Genomic DNA, 16,619 nt, shown 5'->3' with positions numbered 1-16,619 from the left:
TATTAAATATCAGCTGTAGTTCTACAGAAGCAGAAATCAGAGACACCAACGTTTACAAGAGTTGATTTGTGTGTGTGTGTGTGTGTGTGTGTGTGTGTGTGTGTGTGTGTGTGTGTGTGTGTGTGTGTGTGTGTGTGTGTGTAATTAATGTGAATAAGTGTGTTTTATATTACCATACAGTATAACATATGATCATTCAACAAGTCTCAAGTTACCTTAACTTCTCCTTTTGACACCTAGAAACATCTACATTAAATGAATTAGTGAAAAGTGAGTTAACATTCTAATGTGAATGATGATGATTTCTAATATTGTGTCTGGTTTCATCCATCAGATGTCTGTGATCTCACACTGGACCCAAACACAGTAAACAGACACCTCTCTCTGTCTGAGGAGAACAGAAAGGTGACATGGAGGACAGAGGAGCAGCCGTATCCTGATCACCCAGAGAGATTTGAGGACTGTGGACAGGTGCTGTGCAGAGAGGGTCTGACTGGGCGCTGTTACTGGGAGGTAGAGTGGAGTGGGAGGGGGGCTGATATAGGAGTGACATATAAAGGAATCAACAGGAGAGGAGGGGTTAATGACTGTTGGCTTGGATGGAATGACAAGTCCTGGAGTCTGTTCTGCTCTGACAACAGTTACGCTGCCTGTCACAATAATAATCCCACTACCATAGACGTCCCCCCCTCCAGCTCCCACAGAGTAGGAGTGTATCTGGACTGGCCAGCCGGCACTCTGTCCTTCTATAGAGCCTCCTCTGACACACTGACCCACCTGTACACATTCACCTCCACATTCACTGAGCCCCTCTATCCAGGGTTTGGGGTTTGGGATGACTCCTCAGTGTCCCTGAAATAATAACCTGACACACACATACACACACTGGACTCACGAACACACACACACATACTGGACAAAAACACACACACACACACTGGACATCACACACACACACACACTGGACTCACACACACCCACACACACTGGACTCACACACACACACACTGGACTCACACACACACACACACTCTCACTCACACACACTGAACACACACTGGACTCACACACACACACACACACACTGGACCGACACACACACCCTGAACACACACACATAAACACACACTGGAAACACACACACACTGGACGCACACTCACATTGCACACACACACACTGGACAAACACACACACTGGGCAAAGACACACACACACACACACTGGGCAAAGACACACACACACACACACAATTGGACACACACACACACTGAACACACACACACACACACACTGAACACACACTGGACTCACACATACACACACACACTGGACTCACACACACACACTGCACTCACACACACACACTTGACTCACACACACACACACACACACACACACACACACACACACACACACACACTGGACTCACTCACACACACACACCCTGAACACACACTGGACTCACTCACACACACACACACACACACACACACTGGACCGACACACACACCCTGAACACACACACACACTGGACACACTCACATAAACACACACTGGACACACAAACACACACTGGACAAACAAACACACACACACACTGGACAAACAAACACACACACACAGGACAAATACACACACACACACACACACACACACACACACACACACACACACACACACACACACAGGACAAACACACACACTCTGGATACACACACACTGGACAAACACACACTGGACAAATACACACACACACACACACACAGTGGACACACACAGGACAAATACACACACACACACACAATTGGACACACACACACTGAACACACACACTGAACACACACACACTGGACACACACACACTGCACACACACTGGACTCACTCACACACACACACCCTGAACACACACTGGACTCACTCACACACACACACACACACACACACACACACACACACACACACACACACACACACACACACACACACACACTGGACAGACACACACAATGGACAGACACACACACTGAACACACACACACTGGGCAAAGACACACACACACACTGGACAGACACATACACACTGAACACACACACACTGAACACACACACACTGGACAGACACACACACACTGAACACACACACACTGAACACACACACACTGGGCAAAGACACACACACACTGAACACACACACACACACACACTGGACAAGCACACAAACACAGACACACACACACTGAACACACACACACGCTAGACACACACACACACACACTGGACACAAACACACACACACACTGGACACAAACACACACACACTGAACACACACACACACACACACACACACTAGACACACACAGACACTGGACACACACACACACACACACACACTGAACACACACACACACACTGAACACACACACACACACACACTAGACACACACACACACACATTGAACACACACACTAGACACACACACACAAACACTAAACACACACACACACTGAACACACACACTGAACACACACACACACACACACTGAACACACACACTAGACACACACACACACACACACACTGAACACACACACTGAACACACACACACACTGAACACACACACACACACACACACATGCTGGACAAACACACACACTGGACTCACAAACACACACACACATACTGGACAAACACACACACACACATACACACACTGAACACACACACACACACACACACACACACTGAACACACACACACGCACACACTAGACACACACACACACACTGAACACACACACACGCACACACTAGACACACACACACTCACTGAACACACACACACACTGAACACACACACACACACACTGGACAAACACACACATGCTGGACAAACACACACACTGGACACAAACAAACACACACACGCTAGACACACACACACACACACACTGGACAAACACACAAACACACACACTAGACACAAACAAACACACACACGCTGGACAGACACACACACACACACACACACTGGACAGACACACACACACACACACACTGGACAGACACACACACACACACACACACTGGACAGACACGCACACACTGAACACACACACTGAACACACACACTGAACACACACACTGAACACACACACACTGGATAGAGACACACACACAGTGGACAGACACACACACACACTGGACAAACACATACACACTGAACACACACACTGGGCAAAGACACACACACACACACACACACACACACACACACACACACACAAAATTGGACACACACACACACTGGACAAACACACAAACACAGACCCACACACACTGAACACACACACACACACACACTGGACAAAAACACACACACACTGGACAAACACAAACACACACACACACACACACTGGACACAAACACACACACTGAACATACACACACTGGGCAAAGACACACATGCTAGACACACACACACACACACACACACACACACACTGGACAAGCACACAAACACAGACACACACACACTGAACACACACACACACACACACTGGACACAAACACACACACACTGAACACACACACACACACACTGGGCAACGACACACACACACAATTGGACACACACACACACACACACACACTGAACACACACACACACTGAACACACACACACACACTAGACACACACAGACACTGGACACACACACACACACACACACACACACACTGAACACACACACACACACTAGACACACACAGACACTGGACACACACACACACACACACACACACACTGAACACACACACACACACTGAACACACACACACACACACTAGACACACACACACACACACTGAACACAAACACACACATGCTGGACAAACACACACACTGGACTCACAAACACACACACATACTGGACAAACACACACACACACACACACACACACACACACACTGGACAAACACACACACTCTTCTTCCTAAAATTGTGACCTTGACCCAGGACCTCTTACAATAACATGTATTTTATGTTGAATAACAAATTGTACAATTATATACAATTATATATGGACATACGCTCCATAGTTGTACAAGTATACAAGGATATATTGTACTTTTCATAATAAAACATACTTGAAATAAGAAAAGGCTTGTTACTTGTGAAAACAGTTTGTTTATTGATTTTACGTTTCCTCTGTCAGGTTGATGTTAACCTGCGACTGGTTGAAACATGAAACAAATATGAAATGGAATACAAAACAATTAAATATGTGGAATAGAATTAAACAAATTGTACAATTAGTACAACAGAGTGTTGTGATGCATGGTTACTATAGCAACAGAGTGTTGTGATGCAGGGTCACTATAGCAACAGTGTTGTGATGCAGGGTCACTATAGCAACAGTGTTGTGATGCAGGGTCACTATAGCAACAGAGTGTTGTGATGCAGGTTCACTATAGCAACAGAGTGTTGTGATGCAGGGTCACTATATCTCTCTGCTCTTTCTCTCTGTTCTCTCTCTCTGCCCTCTCTGCTCTCTCCCTCTGCTTTCCCTCTCGCTCTCTGCTCTCTCACTTCCTCTGATCTCTCTGCTCTCTCTCTATGCTTTCTCTCTCTCCCTCTGCTCTCCCTGATCTGTCTCTCTGCTCTCAGCTCTCTCTGCCCTCTCTCTCTCTCCCTCTCTGTTCTATCACTCTTCTCTCTGTTCTCTGCTCTGCTCTGCTCTCTCTTTTCTCTGCGCTCTCTCTTCTATGCTCTCTTTCTGCTCACTCTGCACTCTCTGTTCTCTCAGCCTGCTCTCTGCTCTCTTTCTGCTCTCTGTGCTCTCTCTGCTATCTATTCTCTGCTCTCTCTCTCCCTCTGCTCTCTCTGCTATATGCTCTCTCTCTTTCTCTCTCTGCTCTCTCTGTGCTCTCTCTGCCTCTGCTCTCTCTGTTCTCTGCTCTCTCTCTCCCTCTGCTATCTCTCTTCTCTCTGTTCTCTGCTCTCTCTCCCTCCCTCTGCTCCCTCTGCTCTCTTGACTCTGCTCTGCTGCTCTCTATTTTATCTGCTCTCTCTGCTCTCTGCTCTTCCTCTCTGCTCTCTCTCTTTCTCTGCCCTCTCTGCCCTCTCTCCTCTCTTCTCTCTCTGCTCGCTCTCTCTGCTGTCTCTGCTCTCTCTCTTCTCTCGCTGCTCTCTCAGCCTGCTCTCTGCTTGCTCTCTCTCTGCTCTATCTCTGTTCTCTCCTCTCTCTGCTCACTCTGCTCTCTCTGCTCTCCCTATCTGGTCTCTTCTCTCTCCCTCTGCTCTCTGCTCTCTTCTCTCTCCCTCTGCCCTCTGCCCTCTCTATTTGCTCTCTTGCTTTTCCCTGCTCTCTCTGCTCTCTCTCTTTCTGCTCTCATTATCTGCTGTCTCTCTCTTCTCTCTGCTCTCTCTGTTCTCTGCTCTCTCTCCCTCTGCTCTCTCTCTCCCACTGCTCTCTCTCTCCCTCTGCTCTGTCTGCTCTCTCTCTCCCTCTGCTCTGTCTGCTCTCTCTGTTCTCTGCTCTCTGTTCTTCCGGTTCCGGGTTGGAGCGAGCGGTCGCATCTACACTTCGGTCCGCAGGTAGTATAACTTTTCATTACATTTCATTATAGTACAACGGTTTGATTTGTCTAATCTTAGCAATTTCTTCTTAGCTAGCTACATAGCCGTCTTTGTATCAAAGATAATTGCGTAATTATCGTATTTCGTCGTCCTAACGTAGTCTACACTGCTTTCTGCCCAGCAGCTAGCTAACGTCCACTAGCACAGCAGCTAGCTAACGTCCACTAGCACTGTAGAAACTATTACACTCAACGACTCGATTAGTGTAGTGTTAGCTAGCTACATAGTTGTCTTTGCTGTCTTCGTATCCAAGGTAATTGTGTAGTTTAGAGTGTGTAGACTTAGAGTGATTATCTTAATTTACCGAGGTTAGCCAGCCAGCTACTTGTCGTCCTTAACATAGGAGTTACTGCTAGCTAGCTAGCCAACAGCTAGCCAACGTCTTCCGATTTGAACTTCAACAACCCGGTCAACATTCCGCCTCGCTCCACAGGTAGTACACATTTTCATTTCACTTCATTACAGTACAACGGTTTGATTTGTTTGATCGTAGCTAGCTAGCTACATAGCCGTCTTTGTATCTAAGACAATTGTGTAGTCTGGAGCGATTTTCTAGGTTAGCTAGCCAGCTATTGTCGTTCTTTTAACGTAACGTTACGTAATCAACACTGCTAGCTAGCCAGCTAGCCCCCGAATAGCAGCACTGTAGAAACTATTACACTCGACGGAACGACTTGATTAGTGTAGTGTCAACAACGTAGCCACTGCCAGCTAGCCTACTCCAGTAGTACTGTATCATTTCAATCATTTTAGTCAATAAGATTCTTGCTACGTAAGCTTAACGTTCTGAACATTCGATAAGTGTAGTCCACTTGTCATTCCAATCTCCTTTGCATTAGCGTAGCCTCTTCTGTAGCCTGTCAACTATGTGTCTATCTATCCCTGTTCTCTCCTCTCTGCACAGACCATACAAACGCTCCACACCGCGTGGCCGCGGCCACCCTAATCTGGTGGTCCCAGCGCGCACGACCCACGTGGAGTTCCAGGTCTCCGGTAGCCTCTGGAACTGCCGATCTGCGGCCAACAAGGCAGAGTTCATCTCAGCCTATGCCTCCCTCCAGTCCTTCGACTTCTTGGCACTGACGGAAACATGGATCACCACAGATAACACTGCTACTCCTACTGCTCTCTCTTCGTCCGCCCACGTGTTCTCGCACACCCCGAGAGCTTCTGGTCACGGTTGACAACTCCATTGTGTCCTCCTCCCAGAGCGCTAAGAACCTTGGCGTGGTTCATGCTCTACAACATCCGCAGAGTACGACCCTGCCTCACACAGGAAGCGGCGCAGGTCCTAATCCAGGCACTTGTCATCTCCCGTCTGGATTACTGCAACTCGCTGTTGGCTGGGCTCCCTGCCTGTGCCATTAAACCCCTACAACTCATCCAGAACGCCGCAGCCCGTCTGGTGTTCAACCTTCCCAAGTTCTCTCACGTCACCCCGCTCCTCCGCTCTCTCCACTGGCTTCCAGTTGAAGCTCGCATCCGCTACAAGACCATGGTGCTTGCCTACGGAGCTGTGAGGGGAACGGCACCGCAGTACCTCCAGGCTCTGATCAGGCCCTACACCCAAACAAGGGCACTGCGTTCATCCACCTCTGGCCTGCTCGCCTCCCTACCACTGAGGAAGTACAGTTCCCGCTCAGCCCAGTCAAAACTGTTCGCTGCTCTGGCCCCCCAATGGTGGAACAAACTCCCTCACGACGCTAGGACAGCGGAGTCAATCACCACCTTCTGGAGACACCTGAAACCCCACCTCTTCAAGGAATACCTAGGATAGGATAAAGCAATCCTTCTCACCCCCCCTTAAATGATTTAGATGCACTATTGTAAAGTGGCTGTTCCACTGGATGTCAGAAGGTGAATTCACCAATTTGTAAGTCGCTCTGGATAAGAGCGTCTGCTAAATGACTTAAATGTAATGTAAATGTTCTCTGCTCTCTCTCTTCTCTCTGTTCTCTCTGCTCTCTCTCTCTCCCTCTGCTTTCTCTGCTCTCTCTGCTCTCTGCTCTCTCTGCTCTCTCTCTCTCCCTCTGCTTTCTCTGCTCTCTCTCTTCTCTCTGTTCTCTCTGCTCTCTCTCTCTCCCTCTGCTTTCTCTGCTCTCTTTTCTCTCTGCTCTCTGCTCTCTCTCTTCTCTCTGCTCTCTCTCTCCCTCTGCTTTCTCTGCTCTCTCTTCTCTCTGTTCTCTGCTCTCTCTCTTCACTCTGTTCTCTCTGCTCTCTCTCTCTTCTCACTGCTCTCTCAGCCTGCTCTCCGCTCTCTCCCTCTCTCCCCCTCTCTCTCTCTCTCTCTCTCTAATGCTCTCTGCCCTCTCTTCTCTCTCTCTCTAATATACTGATATGCAGAAACATTCAGAAAGTATTCAGACCCCTTTTTACACATTGTGTCACATTACAGCCTTATTCTAAAATTGATTAAATGTGTTTTTCCCCTCATCAATCTACACACAATAACCCATGATTACAAAGCAAAAACGGTTCACTTTGTGTGAACACTTTTATTTAAAAAAAACGTAGATATCACAGAGGGAGAGTAGAGAGTCAGAACAGAGGACAAGAGAGAGAGAGGGAGGGTAGAGAGTCAGAACAGAGGGAAAGAGAGAGAGGGAGGGTAGAGGAGGGTAGAGAGTCAGAACAGAGGGAAAGAGAGAGAGAGGGAGGGTAGAGAGTCAGAACAGAGGGAAAGAGAGAGAGGGAGGGTAGAGAGTCAGAACAGAGGGAGGGGTGAGAGTCAGAACAGATGGAAAGAGAGAGAGAGGGAGGGGAGAGAGTCAGAACAGAGGGAAAGAGAGAGAGGGAGGGGGGAGAGTCAGAACAGATGGAAAAAGAGAGAGAGGGAGGGGAGAGAGTCAGAACAGATGGAAAAAGAGAGAGAGAGAGACTCTGAGAGATTACTGTTGCTGTGGAGGGAGAGAGAGAGAGAGAGAGAGGGAGGGAGAGAGAGAGACTCTGAGAGATTACTGTTGCTGTGGAGGGATACCAAGAGAGAGAGAGAGAGAGGGAGAGATTAGTCAACAGAAATGATTCAGGACGACGTTCATCTTTAAATGTACTTCTTCATTTCTCTCTTTCCCCACTGAGGAAGATAAAGGACACACACACAATGACAGACACACAGACAGACAGACAGACAGACAGACAGACAGACAGACAGACACACACAATGACAGACAGACAGACAGACAGACACACACACACATAGACAGACAGACAGACAGACAGACAGACAGACAGACAGACAGACAGACAGACACACACACACATAGACACACAGACAGACAGACAGACAGACAGACAGACAGACAGACAGACAGACAGACAGACACACACATAGGCAGACAGACAGACAGACAGACAGACAGACAGACAGACAGACAGACACACACACACACACATAGACACACAGACAGACAGACATAGACACACAGACAGACACACAGACAGACAGACAGACAGACAGACAGACAGACAGACAGACAGACAGACAGACAGACAGACAGGAGGGCTAGGTAATCAGGAATTCCTCCCAAGGTGTTTATTGATTTTAGTCCCCTTCTCATTAACTAGCTGCTGACAGTGACCAGAGATGGCTAGATTGAGCTGGAGGGGTGTGTGTGTGTGTGTGTGTGTGTGTGTGTGTGTGTGTGTGTGTGTGTGTGTGTGTGTGTGTGTGTGTGTGTGTGTGTGTGTGTGTGTGAGTGCAAGCGTTTTTACATGTGTGTTTTTGTGAGAGAGTTAACAGGACTTTCAATAAGGATGACACACACAGCTCTGATTCCATTTCCTGCTTTGTGTTTCAATTAGGTCTTAGTGGAATAGTGACTCTCTGAGAGATACGAGTTGCTGTGTAAACTTTTGTTATTGACCAAATTATTATTTTCCACCATAATTTGCAAATAAATTAATAAAAAATGTGATTTTCTGGATTGTTTTCCCTCATTTTGTCTGTCATAGTTGAAGTCTACCTATGATAAAAATTACAGGCCTCTCTCATCTTTTTAAGTGGGAGAACTTGCACTATTGGTGGCTGACTAAATACTTTTTTGCCCCACTGTAGTTGGTCATGCCTGTGTTAACACAATGTGTTGTGATGATAGTTGGCTAAGCCTGTGTTAACACAATGTGTTGTGATGATAGTTGGCTAAGCCTGTGTTAACACAATGTGTTGTGATGATAGTTGGCTAAGCCTGTGTTAACACAATGTGTTGTGATGATAGTTGGCCCAGCCTGTGTTAACACAATGTGTTGTGATGATTTACATTTACATTACATTTACATTTAAGTCATTTGGCAGACGCTCTTATCCAGAGCGACTTACAAATTGGGATAGTTGGCCCAGCCTGTGTTAACACAATGTGTTGTGATGATAGTTGGCCCAGCCTGTGTTAACACAATGTGTTGTGATGATAGTTGGCCCAGCCTGTGTTAACACAATGTGTTGAAGGGCTGAGACGTGCCGTTAGCGATGGAAAAAATAGTTAAAATATAAACTTTAGGGCCTCAGTATGAATGGTTAAGGTTTGGGATAGAGTTTTAACATTAAGTTTAGGGCCTCATTATGAATGGTTAAGGTTTGGGATAGAGTTTAAAAATTACGATTAGGGCCTCATTATGAATGGTTAAGGTTTGGGATAGAGTTTAAACATTAAGATTAGGGCCTCATTATGAATGGTTAAGGGTTGGGATAGAGTTATAACATTACAGAGTCACTGGGATCAACCTTCTGGTCCAGAGTCATGGGGTTACCCCCCATCACCACCCTCTGTCTCTACCAATGGGATCAACCTACTGGTCCAGAGTCATGTGGTTACCCCCCATCACCACCCTCTGTCTCTACCACTGGTATCAACCTTCTGGTCCAGAGTCATGGGGTTACCCCCCATCACCATCCTCTGTCTCTAGCAATGGGATCAACCTACTGGTCCAGAGTCATGAGGTTACCCCCCAACCACCACCCTCTGTCTCTACCACTGGGATCAACCTACTGGTCCAGAGTCATGAGGTTACCCCCCAACCACCACCCTCTGTGTCGCTACCACTGGGATCAACCTTCTGGTCCAGAGGTGTGTGTGTGTGTGTGTGTGTGTGTGTGTGTGTGTGTGTTGAGAAGGAAATACTATTACGTTCCTGGGGGAGTAGACACCACCTCTACAGGTAGTGGAGGAGGAAGAGAATGAGAGAGAAAGAACTGGAGGACATGGTAAGAAGAGAACAAGATGAGGGAGGAATGAGGTAGGAGAAGGATGGATAGATGAAGGGAGAGGAAGATGAGGGAGAAGAAGTAAACATATGTGGATGTAGAGGAAGAGGAGGAAGGTGAAGAATAAGTAAACATGTGTGGATATAGAGGAAGAGGAGGAAGTAGAAGAAGTAAACATGTGTGGATGTAGATTAAGAGGAGGAAGGAGAAAAAAGTTGATGCACAGTAGGTGGCAGTGTTGCTCTTTAAACAGAGGAGGAGGAGAGAAGAAGAGGGAGGAGAGAAGGTGGATGGAGGAGGAGAGAAGGTGGAGAGAAGAAGATGGAGGGAGGAGGAGAGAAGAAGAGGGAGGAGAGAAGGTGGATGGAGGAGGAGAGAAGGTGGAGAGAAGAAGATGGAGAGAAGAAGATGGAGGGAGGAGGAGGAGGAGAGATGAAGAGGGAGGGAGGAGAGAAGGTGGAGGGAGGAGGAGGAGGAGAGAAGAAGAGGGAGGGAGGAGAGAAGGAGAGATGATGGAGTGGAAGCGAGAAGGAGAGAAGAGGGAGAGGAAGAGAGGAGGAGTGAAGAAGATTGATGGAGGGAGGAGGAGAGAAGAGGGAGAGGAAGAGAAGTAGAGAAGAAGATTGATGGTGGGAGGAGGAGAGAAGAGGGAGAGGAAGAGAGAAGGAGAGAAGAAGATTGATGGAGGGAGGAGGAGAGAAGAGGGAGAGGAAGAGAGAAGGAGAGAAGAAGATTGATGGAGGGAGGAGGAGAGAAGAGGGAGAGGAAGAGAGAAAGTGAAGGAATATGTGAATATGTCAATGGATATGGAGGGAAAGATGAAAAATTAAAAAAGCTATTAATATATACTGTAACCCACCAATGAGAGAGGAAACATTCTGTTCTATCTCCTCTCCACCAATGAGAGAGGAAACATTCTGTTTCTAACTCCTCTCCACCAATGAGAGAGGACACATTCTGTTTATACCTCCTCTCCACCAATGAGAGAGAGGAAACATTATGTTCTACCTCCTCTCCACCAATGAGAGAGGAAACATTCGGTTTATACCTCCTCTCCACCAATGAGAGAGGAAACATTCTGTTCTACCTCCTCTCCACCAATGAGAGAGAGGAAACATTATGTTCTACCGCCTCTCCACCAATGAGAGAGGAAACATTCTGTTTATACCTCCTCTCCACCAATTAGAGAGGAAACATTCTGTTCTACCTCCTCTCCACCAATGAGAGAGGAAACATTCTGTTCTACCTCCTCTCCACCAATGAGAGAGGAAACATTCTGTTTATACCTCCTCTCCACCAATGAGAGAGGACACATTCTGTTTATACCTCCTCTCCACCAATGAGAGAGAGGAAACATTATGTTCTACCTCCTCTCCACCAATGAGAGAAGAAACATTCTGTTCTACCTCCTCTCCACCAATGAGAGAGGAAACATTCTGTTTATACCTCCTCTCCACCAATGAGAGAGGAAACATTCGGTTTATACCTCCTCTCCACCAATGAGAGAGGAAACATTCGGTTTATACCTCCTCTCCACCAATGAGAGAGGAAACATTAGGTTTATACCTCCTCTCCACCAATGAGAGAGGAAACATTCTGTTCTACCTCCTCTCCACCAATGAGAGAGAGGCAACATTATGTTCTACCTCCTCTCCACCAATGAGAGAGGAAACATTCTGTTCTACCTCCTCTCCACCAATGAGAGAGGAAACATTCTGTTCTACCTCCTCTCCACCAATGAGAGAGGAAACATTCTGTTTCTAACTCCTCTCCACCAATGAGAGAGGACACATTCTGTTTATACCTCCTCTCCACCAATGAGAGAGAGGAAACATTATGTTCTACCTCCTCTCCACCAATGAGAGAGGAAACATTCTGTTCTACCTCCTCTCCACCAATGAGAGAGGAAACATTCTGTTTATACCTCCTCTCCACCAATGAGAGAGGAAACATTCGGTTTATACCTCCTCTCCACCAATGAGAGAGGAAACATTCGGTTTTATACCTCCTCTCCACCAATGAGAGAGGAAACATTCGGTTTATACCTCCTCTCCACCAATGAGAGAGGAAACATTCTGTTCTACCTCCTCTCCACCAATGAGAGAGGACACATTCTGTTCTACCTCCTCTCCACCAATGAGAGAGGAAACATTCTGTTTATACCTCCTCTCCACCAATGAGAGAGGAAACATTCGGTTTATACCTCCTCTCCACCAATGAGAGAGGAAACATTCGGTTTATACCTCCTCTCCACCAATGAGAGAGGAAACATTCTGTTTATACCTCCTCTCCACCAATGAGAGAGGAAACATTATGTTTATACCTCCTCTCCACCAATGAGAGAGGAAACATTATGTTCTACCTCCTCTCCACCAATGAGAGAGAAACATTCTGTTTATACCTCCTCTCCACCAATGAGAGAGGAAACATTCTGTTCTACCTCCTCTCCACCAATGAGAGAGGAAACATTCTGTTCTACCTCCTCTCCACCAATGAGAGAGGAAACATTCTGTTCTACCTCCTCTCCACCAATGAGAGAGGAAACATTCTGTTTATACCTCCTCTCCACCAATGAGAGAGGAAACATTCTGTTTATACCTCCTCTCCACCAATGAGAGAGGAAACATTCTGTTCTACCTCCTCTCCACCAATGAGAGAGGAAACATTATGTTCTACCTCCTCTCCACCAATGAGAGAGGAAACATTCTGTTCTACCTCCTCTCCACCAATGAGAGAGGAAACATTCTGTTCTACCTCCTCTCCACCAATGAGAGAGGAAACATTCTGTTTATACCTCCTCTCCACCAATGAGAGAGGAAACATTCTGTTCTACCTCCTCTCCACCAATGAGAGAGGAAACATTCTGTTCTACCTCCTCTCCACCAATGAGAGAGGAAACATTCTGTTCTAACTCCTCTCCACCAATGAGAGAGGAAACATTCTGTTTATACCTCCTCTCCACCAATGAGAGAGGAAACATTCTGTTCTACCTCCTCTCCACCAATGAGAGAGGAAACATTCTATTTCTAACTCCTCTCCACCAATGAGAGGACTCCACCAATTTTTATTTTATTTTTATTTCACCTTTATTTAACCAGGTAGGCAAGCTGAGAACAAGTTCTCATTTACAATTGCGACCTGGCCAAGATAGTCTCTATAGTCCCTGGACCATTCTGTCTCTATAGCCCCTGGACCATTCTGTCTCTATAGCACCTGTACCATTCTGTCTCTATAGTCCCTGGTCCATTCTCTCTCTGTAGTCCCTGGTCCATTCTGTCTCTATAGTCCCTGTACCATTCTGTCTCTATAGTCCCTGGTCCATTCTGTCTCTATAGTCCCTGTACAATTCTGTCCCTATAGTCCCTGGACCATTCTGTCTCTATAGTCCCTGGACCATTCTGTCTATAGTCCCTGGCCCATTCTGTCTCTATAGTCCCTGTACCATTCTCTCTATAGTCCCTGGTCCATTCTGTCTCTATAGTCCCTGTACCATTCTGTCTCTATAGTCCCTGGACCATTCTGTCTCTATAGTCCCTGGACCATTCTGTCTATAGTCCCTGTACCATTCTGTCTCTATAGTCCCTGTACCATTCTGTTGCTATAGTCCCTGTACCTTTCTGTCTCTATAGTCCCTGTACCATTCTGTCTCTATAGTCCCTGGACCTGAACCATTCTGTCTCTATAGTCCCTGTACCATTCTGTCTCTATAGTCCCTGGACCATTCTGTCTCTATAGTCCCTGTACCATTCTGTCTCTATAGTCCCTGTACCATTCTGTCTCTACAGTCCCTGGACCTGAACCATTCTGTCTCTATAGTCCCTGGACCATTCTGTCTCTATAGTCCCTGTACCATTCTGTCTCTACAGTCCCTGGACCTGAACAATTCTGTCTCTGTAGTCCCTGTACCATTCTGTCTCTATAGTCCCTGTACCATTCTGTCTCTATAGCCCCTGGACTATTCTGTCTCTATAGCCCCTGGACCATTCTGTCTCTATAGCCCCTGGACCATTCTGGCTCTATAGCCCCTGGACCATTCTGTTTCTATAGCCCCTGGACCATTCTGTCTCTATAGCCCCTGTCCCATTCTGTCTCTATAGCCCCTGGACCATTCTGTCTCTATAGCCCCTGGACCATTCTGTCTCTATAGCCACTGGACCATTCTGTCTCTATAGTCCCTGGACCATTCTGTCTCTATAGACCCTGTACCATTCTGTCTCTATAGTCCCTGTACCATTCTGTCTCTGTTATCCCTGTACCATTCTGTCTCTATAGTCCCTGTACATTTACATTTACATTTAAGTCATTTGGCAGACGCTCTTATCCAGTGCGTCTTACAAATTGGACCATTCTGTCTCTATAGTCCCTGTACCATTCTGTCTCTATAGTCCCTGTACCATTCTGTCTCTATAGCCCCTGGACCATTCTGTCTCTATAGTCCCTGGTCCATTCTGTTTCTATAGCCCCTGGACCATTCTGTCTCTATAGTCACTGGACCATTCTGTCTCTATAGTCCCTGGTCCATTCTGTCTCTATAGTCCCTGTACCATTCTGTCTCTCTGTCTCTATAGTCCCTGTACCGTTCTGTCTCTATAGTCCCTGGAACATTCTGTCTCTTCTCACAGAACTGTCTCTATAGTCCCTGTTCCATTCTGTCTCTATAGACCCTGTACCATTCTGTCTCTATAGTCCCTGTACCATTCTGTCTCTATAGCCCCTGGACAATTCTGTCTCTATAGTCCCTGGACCATTCTGTCTCTATAGTCCCTGGACCATTCTGTCTCTATTGTCCCTGGAACATTCTGTCTCTTCTCACAGAACTGTCTCTATAGTCCCTGGACCATTCTGTCTCTATAGTCCCTTGACCATTCTGTCTCTATAGTCCCTGGACCATTCTGTCTCTATAGTCCCTGGACCATTCTGTCTATAGTCCCTGTACCATTCTGTCTCTATAGTCCCTGGAACATTCTGTCTCTTCTCACAGAACTGTCTCTATAGTCCCTGGACCATTCTGTCTCTATAGTCCCTGGACCATTCTGTCTCTATAGTCCCTGGACCATTCTGTCTCTACAGTCCCTGGACCTGAACCATTCTGTCTCTATAGTCCCTGGACCATTCTGTCTCTATAGTCCCTGTACCATTCTGTCTCTACAGTCCCTGGACCTGAACCATTCTGTCTCTGTAGTCCCTGTACCATTCTGTCTCTATAGTCCCTGGACCATTCTGTCTCTATAGTCCCTGGACCATTCTGTCTCTATAGTCCCTGGACCATTCTGTCTATAGTCCCTGTACCATTCTGTCTCTATTGTCCCTGGAACATTCTGTCTCTTCTCACAGAACTGTCTCTATAGTCCCTGTTCCATTCTGTCTCTATAGTCCCTGTACCATTCTGTCTCTATAGTCCCTGTACCATTCTGTCTCTATAGCCCCTGGACCATTCTGTCTCTATAGTCCCTGGACCATTCTGTCTCTATAGTCCCTGGACCATTCTGTCTCTATTGTCCCTGGAACATTCTGTCTCTTCTCACAGAACTGTCTCTATAGTCCCTGGACCATTCTGTCTATAGTCCCTGTACCATTCTGTCTCTATAGTCCCTGGAACATGCTGTCTCTTCTCACAGAACTGTCTCTATAGTCCCTGGACCATTCTGTCTCTATAGTCCCTGGACCATTCTGTCTCTATAGTCCCTGGTCCATTCTGTCTCTATAGTTCCTCAACCGTTCTGTCTCCATAGTCCCTGTACCATTCTGTCTCTACAATCCCTGGACCTGAACCATTCT

At 46.7% G+C, this 16,619-nt stretch overlaps 1 protein-coding gene across 3 annotated transcripts in view; it reads left to right on the top strand.

Annotated features, from left to right (window-relative positions):
* Nucleotides 1-16,619, top strand: part of LOC135537550 (NACHT, LRR and PYD domains-containing protein 12-like) — a 186,376-nt gene that overhangs the window by 28,148 nt on the left and 141,609 nt on the right. Inside the window, exon 8 of one of the 3 annotated variants that reach the window (XM_064963682.1) lies at nt 335-4,166. The exons of the other annotated variants lie outside the window; for them this stretch is intronic. Coding sequence (XP_064819754.1) covers nt 335-861 — 527 coding nt within the window. The 3' untranslated portion in view covers nt 862-4,166. Of the gene's footprint in view, nt 1-334; nt 4,167-16,619 lie in introns of those variants that run through there. 3 annotated transcript variants of the gene reach the window in all.

Source organism: Oncorhynchus masou, unplaced genomic scaffold (genome assembly GCF_036934945.1).
Source record: "Oncorhynchus masou masou isolate Uvic2021 unplaced genomic scaffold, UVic_Omas_1.1 unplaced_scaffold_814, whole genome shotgun sequence".
NCBI lineage: Eukaryota > Metazoa > Chordata > Actinopteri > Salmoniformes > Salmonidae > Oncorhynchus > Oncorhynchus masou.
The sequence above is the reverse complement of the archived record's forward strand: the minus strand, read 5'-3'. Positions and strand labels throughout refer to the sequence as shown.